This window comes from Saimiri boliviensis, chromosome X, assembly GCF_048565385.1.
Source record: "Saimiri boliviensis isolate mSaiBol1 chromosome X, mSaiBol1.pri, whole genome shotgun sequence".
In the NCBI taxonomy this organism is placed as follows: domain Eukaryota; kingdom Metazoa; phylum Chordata; class Mammalia; order Primates; family Cebidae; genus Saimiri; species Saimiri boliviensis.
Window position 1 is genome coordinate 127233997 of NC_133470.1, and position 13183 is coordinate 127247179.

A 13183-nucleotide genomic window follows, 5' to 3' on the forward strand; every position below is an offset into this window, starting at 1 on the left:
ACCGTCCCTGCATGCTAGCAAGACTTTGGAGACAGTTTGCAAATTGCCTTACAGAAAGTTCTGGGTGCTTCTGGAGGCATTTGAGGCAGAGTAGACAGAATGTTTTCCCATCAGGCGAGCTTGCTATCTTCCCAGATAGCAGCATTGTAGTCTTTAGAACTTGAAAGACTTGTCTTATCTTGCCTGTTAGTCATGCAGCCTAAGCGGGACTAGGTTCCAGAAATCCCATACATGCTCTCCCTCCTCTTGCTTCATTCCCGCTCCTCCCCACGCGCCCCCCCCCCAACCCCGTAACCGCCCACCCCCCGAGCTTTCCCGCTCGGCTGCCTGGCCTATGGCAAACGCCAAGAATTCATTAGGGGCGGGGATCAAGGAGCGGCTGTCAGGAGGTCGCCATATTTCTGTACGGTCCTGAGGCAGCCTGGGCAGTCGCCGGGTCGGGAGAGGTGCTGACAGGGCGGAGCCGCCGCCTGGCTCAGCCGGCCTCACCCCTCCCGCCCGGGACAGGTGGCTGGAGCGCGCCCCGCCTTTCGCCAGCTGCGAGTGGGAGCGAGGGAGGGCCGGTCCGGGACGGTCGCCTCCAGCTGCGAGTGCGAGTGAGCGAGGGCTAGTCCTGGACCACCGGGCCAGGGGTCCGGCGGCAGCAGACAAGTACCGTGGCGGCCAAAAAAATGTTCCTGTGCCGAGGGGCCCCCGCCGGCCCTGGCGCACCGGGCTGCGGAGTGGCCCGGCCCGGCGGCGGCCCGCAGGCCTTCGGGATACGCCTGAGCACGGTAGGTCGGGGGCCCGAGGGGGCGGACGCGCGCGCGGGTCCCTGGGCTGCGGGAGGCGCGCGGGGAGGGCACGTCGGGCCGAGGCCTCACACGGGATGGGACCTTCTCTCGCCCCCAGATGAGCCCCCGCTACCTCCAGAGCAACTCCAGCAGCCACACGCGACCCTTCAGTGCCATCGCGGAGCTGCTAGGTGAGTGGCGAGTGCGGGCCTGGCCATGTTCGCCCGAGGCAGTGGTGCCAGCGTGGTGCCGCGGACGCGAGGGGAATGCGCAGAGCCGCGCGGGGCGGGCGGGGACTGGGGTGGGGGGCCTCGGACCCGGCCCGGGCTCCACGGGCGGAGGAGGGGGATGGCTCTCTCGCCAAGGAGGAGGTTCCGCTCATAAAACGGAGGAAATGAGGTGTGTCCGAAGCGTTAGAAAAGCGTGGTTTTTCTCTCTGGCTCGTGATGTATTGGGCACTTTAGGATAGCTTAGTTATTAATCAAAAGGAGATGCATAAAAATCTCGGGCCCCGAGGCCACTGGGCTCTGCAGGGGCTGGCGACGGGCGGAGGATGTCCAGCTAGCGAAGGGCCGTTCTGGAGGACCGAGGCGGGTCCTGGGGAAAGGTCTGGAAAGCGGAATTCCTTAACTTTTGAGACAAGAAACTTAGGAATGATGGGACATCTCTTAAGAGATGACACGAGTGCATTTGGCTCCCAGCTACTGCGGAGGGCTGGGTCCGTGGTCCACGAGCGCCCTCACACCGCTGGAATGAATATTCAGGACTTAACCTCTCGCTCCACCGGTGTTTGCTTTTAAAGCGTTTTCAGTTGATCCCGTCAAGCCGAGTACACCAATTTTTGCAGTAGTGTGCTACTGTGTGGAAAGCAAAGAAGAAAGGCACAAAACTCAGCAGCATACAGAGCGAATTATACATGCTTTGAAAATCGAAAAAGGAAGAAGTATTTATGGGCGAGGTCGCACGGAACACTCTTGACAGTGTTTTCAAAGCTCCCCAAACGAACCCCAGCCTCTACTTAAGCAATTGCTGTGGCCAAGCCATGAGAGTTATCTTGGGTAAGAAGTCAGTGGGTAGCAGGAAATAGAAGACTTATTTAGAAGGGTGATAAGAATAACTTCGATGATTAGTTTAACCAGCACACGGAATGCTTTACAGTATGTATAATTTAATTAGAAGGTTTTGAAAGGCAAAAAGTGGAATTGATACGTTTGGAACCCTAGAGCAGAGGGACTCTATCTTTGAGGTTTGGTACTGTGCCTTGGGGCTGTGCACTGAACCTCTGCAGAATGGAATACAATCTAAGTTAAGTATGTAATTTACAAGAAAGACTTAAAAAGGAGCAAAAAGTAAGGATTTACATCGTGGGGTATGGGAAACGGAAATGTCTTGTTCTGTCGTGGTTGGCACGGTGCAGAACGTGACACACCTGTGCTGTGCTGTTTACTCTACCTTCCAGGTGATTTAATAAGCTTTCAATTTGTAATTTGGAATATGTGTGATTTTGGCCATAAGCATTACCTTAAGGAACCTAGTTGGGATCTAAGACATCCAGTTTGAGTTCAAGTATGTGTATGTATTATGCATACGCATATACAAACACAGATTTTAAGACCAAATCACTACTATTTGTAAAAATAATAGGGCAAAGAGAGAGCAAAATGTTAACTGGCAATCCAAAGATGTCATTTTAGGTTTTTCTTTAATCATTTTCCTCCACTTAGACATTAATTTTCTAGTGAATAATTCATTTGGTAAATATTTATTGAGCACCCACTGTGCGCAAAGCCACTGTGGTAGGCACAAAAATGAATACAACACAAATTCACTCTTCTAGTAGGGGAGATAAAACATGTACAGAAGGTTTATGCTTTGTATAACAACAAAATAGAAAGTGATACATAAGCAGAGATAAAAACAAGTGCCGTGGGAGTTCAGAGGAAGGAGGAAAGGCTTCCAGTTTATCAGGAAGAGGAAGATTAGGAAAGGCTTTGTGGGGGAGGTGACATTTGAGCTGAGATTTGAAGGATTGGGACATGTGGATATGGTGGGGCGGGGGGGCGGGGGGGGGAACGCGGGGAGGCATTCCAGGCAAAAGGAACAACTGCTTGAACAAAGACATGAAGAATATTGAGTGGAGTTTAGAGAATGGGGTTCACAAATAGTAAAAAACTATAGGTACTTAAAAAGTTTACAAACAGCTTTCACAAATAACTTTTTAACATTACCCTTTGAAGTAAACATTATTATTTATTTTCATCCTGCAGGTAAAGTAAAAGAGGTTCAGAAAATTTAATTGACTTTTTCAAGGTTGCATGTATACTAAGTAGCAGATCCAGGACTCAAACACAGGTCTTTTTACTCCAGATACCAAGTAGTGATGGAAAAGGTCATCTGGGATCAGAATGTGACTGGGAGGCTCCAGTATTTGGCTTTTTAGCCTGAAGTTTTCTGAGCAGGGGAATGTGATGATCAGAGCTGTGCTTCAGGAAAGTGATTCTTGCAGAAGTGTATAAAATTGAAAGAGAGATACGGATTTGAAAAAGAGATAGATATTTATATTACTACTTAGGAGGTTATTTCAATAATCCAGATGAGAGTAAATAAATTTGGTAAGAGACTGACAATGGAAATAGAGTAATTAGGCTATGTGAGAGTCTAGTGATATATAGGGTAAAGGAGAGGGAGGGATAAGAAAATGACTGAAATTTCAAATTTGTGGTCTCTTCAGTGTTTACCTTGTGTGTGTGTTTATAACAAAGGAAGGATAGGCTTCTGACAAAAGGTGATGAGCTTACTTTAGGCAAGAATACTTTTAGATAGGCCAGGATTTCTGTAGGACACTAGCTCTACCCTTGGCAGTCTTGCAGGTAACCACCTGAAGGCCATCCTCCTGGAACAGGGGAGATGGGAGCCCTGTGATGCTATGAAACAGAAAAGGATAAGAGGCTTGAGAAGCACTACCTCAAAGCTGTCTACCACTTGCCATCCTGTCTCTCCTGAGAGGCTGTCATGGAATTCATGGAATAGTTTCTCATTGCCTCCCTGATTCTGATGAAATATGAGAGGAAGGGGAAGATAGAGATGGGGTCCTCCCACAAAGGGATAGCATGAGCCAGGTTAGGAGAGAGAAATGTCCTTGTGATCTGGTAGCACATGGGATTGTGTGGCCAGGTTAGGGAACGAAGACACTCCAGGATCTGATAGTACATTTCTCACCTAAGTGGTGGGCAGGGGGAGAGGAGTAAGGGTTCTCTCATTGTGCTACCTGTTTATAGGCTGGATGGGCCCGGTTAGGGGAGAAGATAGGTTTTCTGGGATCCAATAGCATATGCCATATATTGGTAAATTTTTGGAGGTTTAAGCAGCAACAAGTAGTATTGAAACCAGCCTCCAGATCGGTGCCTTGTTATCATATGTTCATTTATTGAGGCTAGTCTTGTTATTACTGTAATTTCATTTGCTGAGACCGAGTGAAAGGCCATGTAAAACTGAAAGTAAGTACAAAACTGTGCTTGCTGGTGCCGCTGTACTGATCTCTTTCCCTACTGCTCCAGCTGACACTAGCCTCTTCCATGTCCCCTCCCCCTTGTATTCCACGAGCTTCCAGCCAAGGAGATAAAATGTCGGGCTGCTCCTGGCAGCTACCTTGTAACGTCTGAAGTGCCTGTGTTAAAACTATTTGGTGTGTTCCTGTTAAAAAAAAAAAAAAAAAAAAAAAAAAAAAAAGGACCTAGTAAGGTTTGGGCAAAACTTGCAGTAAAGAGGAAAAGAATTTGGGTGATTTTGTGAGAGGTCTTCAAGCTGATTTGCTGAATGCACCATTGGATAAACATGGAATTGCAATTGGTACATGCTGTATGTTTGAATGGTGAATGTTCACAAAGTGTTAGAAAAAAAAATTCCTCTATGTCCAAAGTTTTCAGTGTATAAATGATGTCCAGTTGATTGACAAGTTGTATCATCATTTGCAGTGCCTTTGGTTGTCTGCCAGCAGGAGTGTCTGATTCATATCAACACAATTCATGGCCTGCTTGCCAAGTAAAGGTTCCTGAAACAGCGTAGGCAGCTATATAATGCTGAATCCGTTAGTTAAAATTACTGCTGCCTTTTACAAAGGAAAGAACTCCATTTCTGATAAAGCTGGCATTACACGACAGACTTGTAAATCCTGCCAAAAGTTAGCCCACTTGTTTTACCACATTATATGGACCCTAGGTCCTACCTGGCTCTTAAAGATTGACTGCATCATCCATCAGCAGAAGAATGGATAAAGAAAATGTGGCATATAGACACAGTAGAATACTATTCAGTCATAAAAAGAAGGAACATGGATAAACTTGAAGGACATTGTGTTAAATATGCCAGGCACAGAAGGCAAACTATGTGGAATGTTCTCACTTCTATATAGAAACTAAAAAAGTACTAAGTAGCAGATCCAGGACTTAAACACAGGTCTTTTTACTGGAAATACCAACTAGGGATGAGGTTAAAAAGGTTGGGCCGGGCGCGGTGGCTCACGCCTGTAATCCCAGCACTTTGGGAGGCCGAGGCGGGTGGATCACGAGGTCAAGAGATCGAGACCATCCTGGTCAACATGGTGAAACCCCGTCTCTACTAAAAATACAAAACATTAGCTGGACATGGTGGCGCGTGCCTGTAATCCCAGCTACTCAGGAGGCTGAGGCAGGAGAATTGCCTGAACCCAGGAGGCGGAGGTTGCGGTGAGCCGAGATTGTGCCATTGCACTCCAGCCTGGGTAACAAGAGCGAAACTCCGTCTGAAAAAAAAAAAAAAAAAAAAAAAATGTTATCTGGGATCAGTGTGTGACTGGGAAGCTCCAGTATTTGGCTTTTTAGCCAGAAGTTTTCTGAGCAGAGGAATGTCATGATTAGAGCTGTGCTTCAGGAAAGTTAATCTTGCAGAAGTGTATACAATTGAAAGAGATATATATGGATTTATAAGACTAGAAGAATGGAATAGTAGTTACTAAAAGCTGGGAAAGGGGGGAGGAGGATAGCTAGAGGTTGGTTAATGGATGCAAAATTACAACTAAGGAGAAATAAGTTCTAGTGTTTTATAGCACTGTAGGACGGCTATAATTAATAACAATTAACCGTATATTTTCAAATAGCTAGAATAGATTTTGAATGTTCCCAAAAAAGAAATGATAAGTGTTTGAGGTCATGAATATGCTAATTATCCTGATTTGGTCATTACACATTATATAAGTGTATCAAAACATTCCATTGTATTCTATAAATATGTACAACTATTATATGAATAAAAATAATAACAAAGTGGCTGCTACTTATATAAAATAAACTTTCCCTTGGGGCCTTAAGATTGACTATACCAGACCTCTTAACCCCCTTCCGTGCTATTGGTGATGCTGTACTGCTCTTAAGACTTTTTTGGTTACAGTCAGTGACAATTTTATCAATGACTGGTAATACCATTATGGTCCTTGAAATTTATCTGTGTTTTGTTTTATTTGATGGACAGTCCACATTATCCAAGTGGCTATAACTGATATTGTTAATTGTATTATAAAAATGGGTGTTTTGCATATGTGTAATACTTCTCTTGATTGTAAGGGGTGTTATCTGGTGAAGAAATGACATGATTTTATCAGTAGTAATGATATGATTTGATCAGTAGTAATGGAATGAGTATGTGGTCAGGACCTAACCTGGATGTTTCAGCTTAGCTATGTGGTATCACTAAATCAGTATGGGATTCGAGGGAAAGGGAAGAGGGTGGAAGGGAAGGACTCTGTCTTGCTCAAAGAGCTTAGTAGACATAGGAACGATTAAGAAATCTATTCAACAGATTGTACAAACTGCCCCTCAATTGCAGCCTGCGAGCCACATTTGTCAGTGATTGACAATTATGTAAACTGGTACCTGTGGCAAAAAGACATGGCAACTAGACAGTGGCACTCATTGGGGTTATGGACATGACACAATTGTTCGGCTATGGAAATATTTGATGTCTTTGGAGACTTAACCCATTGTGAAGACATAATTCAGGAGGAATTGTGAACCTGTGTATTTTTTCTACTTTAATTCCATGTTCTCCATTTCCTAAGGGTGGACAGCCTTACCTTTAAAATTATTACAAAATACCTAAGCAAAAATCACTCCTTCTCTCTAAGTATGCTTGCTACTATCACTAAGATCTAGGCAGGCAATTAAGGCTTTTGATTTTAAACTCTTAACTCTTTCAGTGCCTCTTAGGCTATAAACAGGAATGGCAGTACTGTCTGTGTTCTTTAATAGAGGAGGTGATGTAAGAACGAAGAAAATAAAATGATCACCAATAAACTGTAATGTGTGTAACATGCATCATCGTTTACCAAAATTGCTCCTTCAGCTTTTCTCCATAGTCACTGTTTACTGTATGTGTACATAAACAGTAAAGGGACTAAAAGGCAAGAAATAATCAGACAAAAATGGAGCAAAATGCTTTGTATATGGGAGTGTTATTAATACTTTTTCCAAAGACTCTGAAGTTTGAAGGTGGAAAGGCAGATTGCAGATTAGTCATGTGAAATCTGGAAATCAGCTTTAGAACTAAATCTGCCATTATCTCTGTTGTTCTCTGTAATTTAGTAAGTACACTACCATTAATGCTCCCTGATACCTTTTGGGACATCCAAAAGAGGGAAACAAAGGGTATTTTCTATGTCTTGGAGTCACTGAACTAGAGATTTTAATAGAATATTGGAAAAGGGGATCTAATATCACAGATTTCTACCTTTTGCAGATAATGCTGTAGATCCAGATGTATCCGCCAGGACGGTCTTTATAGATGTTGAGGAGGTCAAGAATAAATCTTGTTTGACATTTACCGATGATGGATGTGGGATGACCCCTCATAAACTACACCGAATGCTCAGGTAAAAATGTCTTCATTGTCTTTTTCTTGTGTTAAGTTCATGAACCCTATTTAAGGCTTCATAATTTTCATTAATATTTTGCTTTCCTTTTGTTAATTCAACAAATATTTATTAAGCATCTCTTATGTGCCAGGGCTCTGATTGTGAAACAAATACTGTTCCTGTCCTCACAGAGCTTTCAGCCTAGCTGGCAATTCAGACAATTAAATGCGTAATCAATAAAAAGCTGTAAGCATAATGGTAAGAAGGTACAGAATGCTTGAGACAAATCATCGGAGGAACCCAATCTGATCCTAGAGGTTAGGAAAAGTCTCCTGGAAGAAATGATATTTAAGCTGAGATCCAAGGGTGAATACAGTTTAACCGAGTAAAGGGACAGGGAGCAAGGGATGACAGTTTAAGCAAAGAGAACAGCAATGTAAAGACCCAGAGGTCTTCACTTGTTTGAGACCATCTCCAATTTATATTAACCTAAACTCACTCTTAAACCAGAAATATTGGAGTTGGGATGATTTATGGATTAGAACCATGAAGGTGGCTGGTTATAATCAAACTCTGTGCAAGATAAATGGAAGGCATTCAGGCACATACTCTTTAAAGGTTTTGCAATAGAATCACAAACTTAGGAAATTCTCTTTTCTAACTGTTGAAGCTGGTGCTAGATTTCTGTTGCCACTCCCAGTTTACTTAATCACTTTAAAAATTTGTAGTTGAGAACATAAGTTTGTACTATATCATCTTCACATACCACTCAGTGGAAGATGAGTGTTTCTTCAACTCCTCCCTTCTCTCTTCCTTTTTAGCAAATCAGGTTGATTATTCTCCCTGTGGCTTCCTGAACTAGAGTGTGCAAAGCACTAGTAACAATAGAGGAGCGCTGTGGAGGAAGGAAGGAGCTCTGAACTATAAAAATGGAAAACAAATTCATGTGATTGTAGTTACTCTTGTCGGTATTCTAAATCAATTACTCTGTTTGTAGGGAAATCCCTTTGATCCATCAAAGAAACAAAAATGAAATTTGGGCGAAGTACATGGTTGCGCTTTACCACTCAACAGTCTGTATACCTTGTGTCTCAGATCCTCCTAATTAGAAGACTATTTGAGGAAAACCTCTAAAAGTGAAACAAGAATTGTGACCAGTATGTTAGTGAAAGTAGAGAGTTGGCCCAATCCTTCAGCTTATGACATCAGTTTTATATTCTGAAGTTAATATTATATATTAAGAAAAATACAATTTTAGATGGGACAAAACCAAAGCATTTATATATTCAATTCTATGTATACTAGTTGGTTGTTTTTCCTCTAAAAATTACTTATCTTCTTTTTTTTTGAGACAGCCTCACTCCATCACCCAGGCTGCAGTACAGTGGTATGATCTTGGCTCACTGTACCTTTGGCCTCCTGTGTTCAAATGATCCTCATGCCTCAGCTTCTTGAGTCGCTGGGGTTACAGGCATGTACCACCACACCTGGCTAATTTTATTTTTTGTCTTTTTAGTAGAGATGGGGTTTTGCCACATTGTCCAGGCTAGTCTCTAACTCCTGACATCAAGTGATCCACCCACCTCAGCCTCCTAGAGCGCTGGGATCATAGACATGAACAACCGCACCCATCCAAAATTGCTCATTTTCTTAGTTACTCCTTCCCATCATACCTCATCCCATTGACATGGTTGTTGAATAGTGGGCCCAGCAAATCTGATCTTCCATTTTATTTTTGGAGCTACATCTGTGAAAGTTGGTTATAGTTATAAGGTGGGAGGAGGAGAATGGTTTCAAAATAATTGCACAATTTTTGTTGCAGATTCATTCATTTATTCATTCAACAAGTTCTTATCGAGCACCTGTGAGCAAGGCACTGGAGATAAAGTGGTGAATCAGATAGACATGATTCTTGGCTGACAGCTTAGTGAGAAAGAACAAAATTGACTAGTAATATAACTGAATAGGCTGTTCCACCCAGTGGTAGGTAAGTGCTATGAAGGAAGAGCACAGTTTCTTTGAGAGCAGATAACATAACAGGGCTTTTTTTTTTTTTTTTTTTTTTTTTTTTTTTTTTTGACAGAGTCTGGCTCTTTTGCCCAGGCTGGAGTGCAGTGGTGCAATCGTGGCTCACTGCAACCTCCGCCTCCTGGGTTCCAGCAATTCTCCTGCCTCAGTCTCCTGAATAGCTGGGATTATAGGCAGGAACCATCATGTCTGGCTAATTTTTGTATTTTTAGTAGAGACGGCGTTTCACCACGTTGGCCAGGCTGGTCTTGATCTCCTGACTTGAAGTGATCCACCTGTCTTGGCCTCCATCACACCTGGCAAGGATACTGTTTATTTAAAAGAGATCATTTAAGGCCAAGCATGGTGGCTCATGCCTGTAATTCTAGCACTTCCAAAGGTCAAGACAGGCACGGATCGCTGGAGTCCAGGAGTTCGAGACCTGCCTTGGCAACATAGGACAGCTGCCCCCTTGCAAAAAATACAAAAATTAGGTGAACATTTTGGCATACACCTGTAGTCCCTGCTACTCGGGAGGCTGAGGTGAGAGGATCCCTTGAATCCAGGAGGCAGAGGTTGCAGTGAGCTGAGATGGTGCCATTGCACTCCAGCCTGGGCAAAAGATGGAGACCTTGTCTCAAAAATAAATAAATAAGTAAAAATAAAAGAGATCCTTTAGTCCAATTCTAACTTCTAGTGAAGGGTTTTACTTATTATAATTTCTTTTTTTTTTTTTTTTTTTTTTTTTGAGACGGAGTTTCACTCTTGTTACCCAGGCTGGAATGCAATGGCGCCATCTCGGCTCACCACAACCTCCACCTCCTGTGTTCAGGCAATTCTCCCACCTCAGCCTCCTGAGTAGCTGGGATTACAGGCACGTGCCACCATGCCCAGCTAATTTTTTGTATTTTTAGTAGAGACGGGGTTTCACCGTGTTGACCAGGATGGTCTCGATCTCTTGACCTTGTGATCCACCCGCCTCGGCCTCCCAAAGTGCTGGGATTACAGGTGTGAGCCACCGTGCCCGGCCAGTAATTTCTTTTTAAATAATCAAATTTTAGAAGTAGCTTTGAAAATTATTAGGTATATGATATTTTCTGTTTTTTATTTGAAGGCATATTACTTTTGTATTTGGAAAAAAAAAGAAGCAATTATGCAAAATTATTAAGCCTACTGAAGCTCTGTTTGGCCTCTAACGTTTGTTGTTACCCTGTCCGCACTTTCCAACTCTTTTTGCAATTCTATTTTCAGACTGATAAAATAGTTGTGTAACTGTAGCAACAGTTTCTTCCATAAACACAGAATTGCATGAAAATAAAATTAAAAAGGAAAAACCTATTATGAAATTCCTTTGGGCTGGATGTGGTGGCTCACACCTGTAATACCAGCACTTTGGGAGGCCAAAGTGGGTGGATCATGAGGTCAGGAGGTCGAGACCATCCTGGCTAACATGATGAAACCCGGTCTCTAATAAAAATACAGAAAATTTGCCGGGCATGGTGGCATGCCCCTGTAGTCCCAGCTACTCAGGAGGCTAAGCCAGGAGAATCACTTGAACCTGGGAGGTGGAGTCTGCAGTCAGCCGAGATCGTACCACTGTACTCCATCCTAGGCAACAGCCAGACTCCGTCTCAAAAAAAAAAAAAAAAAAAAAAAATTCCTTTAAGTACCGTAACTGATTATCTTTAGCTTCTGGGGATAGTGTGTGGGTCAGTTAGTCTGTATATTCAGCTACCTTTTCTCAGCAAGGTGGAAAACCTCTTTCAGAGTTCAAAGGCTATAAACAGCCACAGAACTACAGAAGATATTTGCTACCTGTGCTCAGTAGTGTGCTTCCTAGCAGGTGTATTCTTCTAAAACAGTAGCTGGAAAATAACAGTCTGCTTAGCAGTCTCTGATTCTTTTATATTGCATATTAAATCACCAATATAACTAGGAAATAGCAGTGCCTGCCCTTATGTACCCATGGATTTTGCTAAGGTTTGTTTCATTGGTCATAGTACCTATTTATTTATTTATTACTTTTCTTAACTTTTATGTTAGGTTTGGAGATATAGGTGAAGGTTTGTTATATAGGTAAACACATATCATGGCAGAGTTCCAATTTGAATTCACCTGTCTGGATTCTGGATTCTTGACATTTTAAGATACTGCAGAGCAAACTGCTGTACTTTTGGATTCCACTAAAAGTGGAATTGGTATTCAAGCCACCTTGATGTGTAAACAGTGTTGTCTCTTACATGAGAGGATAGAGCAGGACTGACTTAGCAAATAGAAACCACCTAAGCCAAGTTAGTCAGCTCTGTGGAAAATTATTACTGAACTATAGCAAACTATCAAATTTCTTCCTACAATTCTATTATTAAGTGTGGTGAGGGCTTTTATATTAGGTAGTTATTTGATTGGTACCTGGCATTCATTCTGCCAATTTGCATTTAAATAGAATGCCTAACATGGGAACTTAGGTGGAATAAAAGAGCATACAGGAGGAGTTAAGTGAAACATAGTAACAACAAAAATCCAGAGTTTACAGCTCCTCTCTTCTCATTATTCTTATCCTTTTCCATTCTGGTTCTAGCCTTGCACTACTATTTATCTTCTCAATCTTGTATCAACATTTGGTCTCCCCAAATTAACACAGAGAGGGTTCATACTTACAAAGGGAAAAAGAGGTAATAAATTCTAGAAGAGGCTAAAAAAGTTAAGGGAGTCATAAACTCCCTATTTTCACCACTTTCCCTTGATCACCTAAGTGAAGATTTTGTGGTATAAGAGAAAGTCCAGTTAACCAAGCAAATTGATTTGAAGTGGTGGGTGACATTACTATTTATGAAGAGCCCTGAGTTTTAGGTGTGACCTTAGGTCTGAATTAGGAGTAGGGGATAGAACGTGACAACTATCAGAATGACTTTTAGCATTAGTTTAAAATTAGTGTATGAATACTGCTTTGTATGTAATGTATTTTGGATACAGTGTATAATTTAATCCCCATGACAAACCTATTTTTTAAAAAAGCCAATTCTTCCACAAGAAGAATGGGAATGGCTGAATCTTACTATTATAAGTTTGTATCTTGGAATACTAAGGCCTACAGGCAATAGAAACTGAATGTTCTTTTTTTTTTTTTTCCCCCCCCAGAGGACTACTGCCATGAAAATTACCTTTTTCTGTCACTAGATTTATTTGTGGGATAAACATAGCTCCTATAAAGTATCTACTCTAGAATGACTTTAGGATGACATATGATATTATTGTATAATGCTTTGAAATAGAAAATTAAAAGGTGGTCCCCTTTCTTAGTGAGTAAACATAAAACCACACCCTTCAGGAAGCCGAAATCAGATATCTTAGCTCTCCATGCTCAAAAGAATAAAATTGTTAAAAATCAGGCTGCTTAGTCGTGGTCTGCTCAGAGTATCTATTTTATTGGTGTTGAGAAGTACCTAATCTGTATTAGACTGTAAACTCTGAAGGCAAGAATCATGTCTCTTTTATTAGAAATTATGTCTTTAGTGGTTAG

The 13183-nt window shown here is 42.1% G+C and overlaps 1 protein-coding gene across 2 annotated transcripts in view; it reads left to right on the plus strand.

The window, feature by feature from the left end:
* The first annotated feature begins 396 nt into the window (after positions 1 to 396).
* MORC4 (MORC family CW-type zinc finger 4) overlaps positions 397 to 13183 on the plus strand; it is a 64069-nt gene continuing 51282 nt past the window's right edge. For both annotated transcript variants that reach the window (XM_039464143.2, XM_039464144.2), the window contains exons 1-3: positions 397 to 773; positions 892 to 964; positions 7542 to 7674. In XM_039464143.2, the coding sequence (XP_039320077.1) occupies positions 672 to 773; positions 892 to 964; positions 7542 to 7674 (308 nt within the window). In that variant the 5' untranslated portion in view covers positions 397 to 671. The remainder of the gene's footprint in view (positions 774 to 891; positions 965 to 7541; positions 7675 to 13183) is intronic.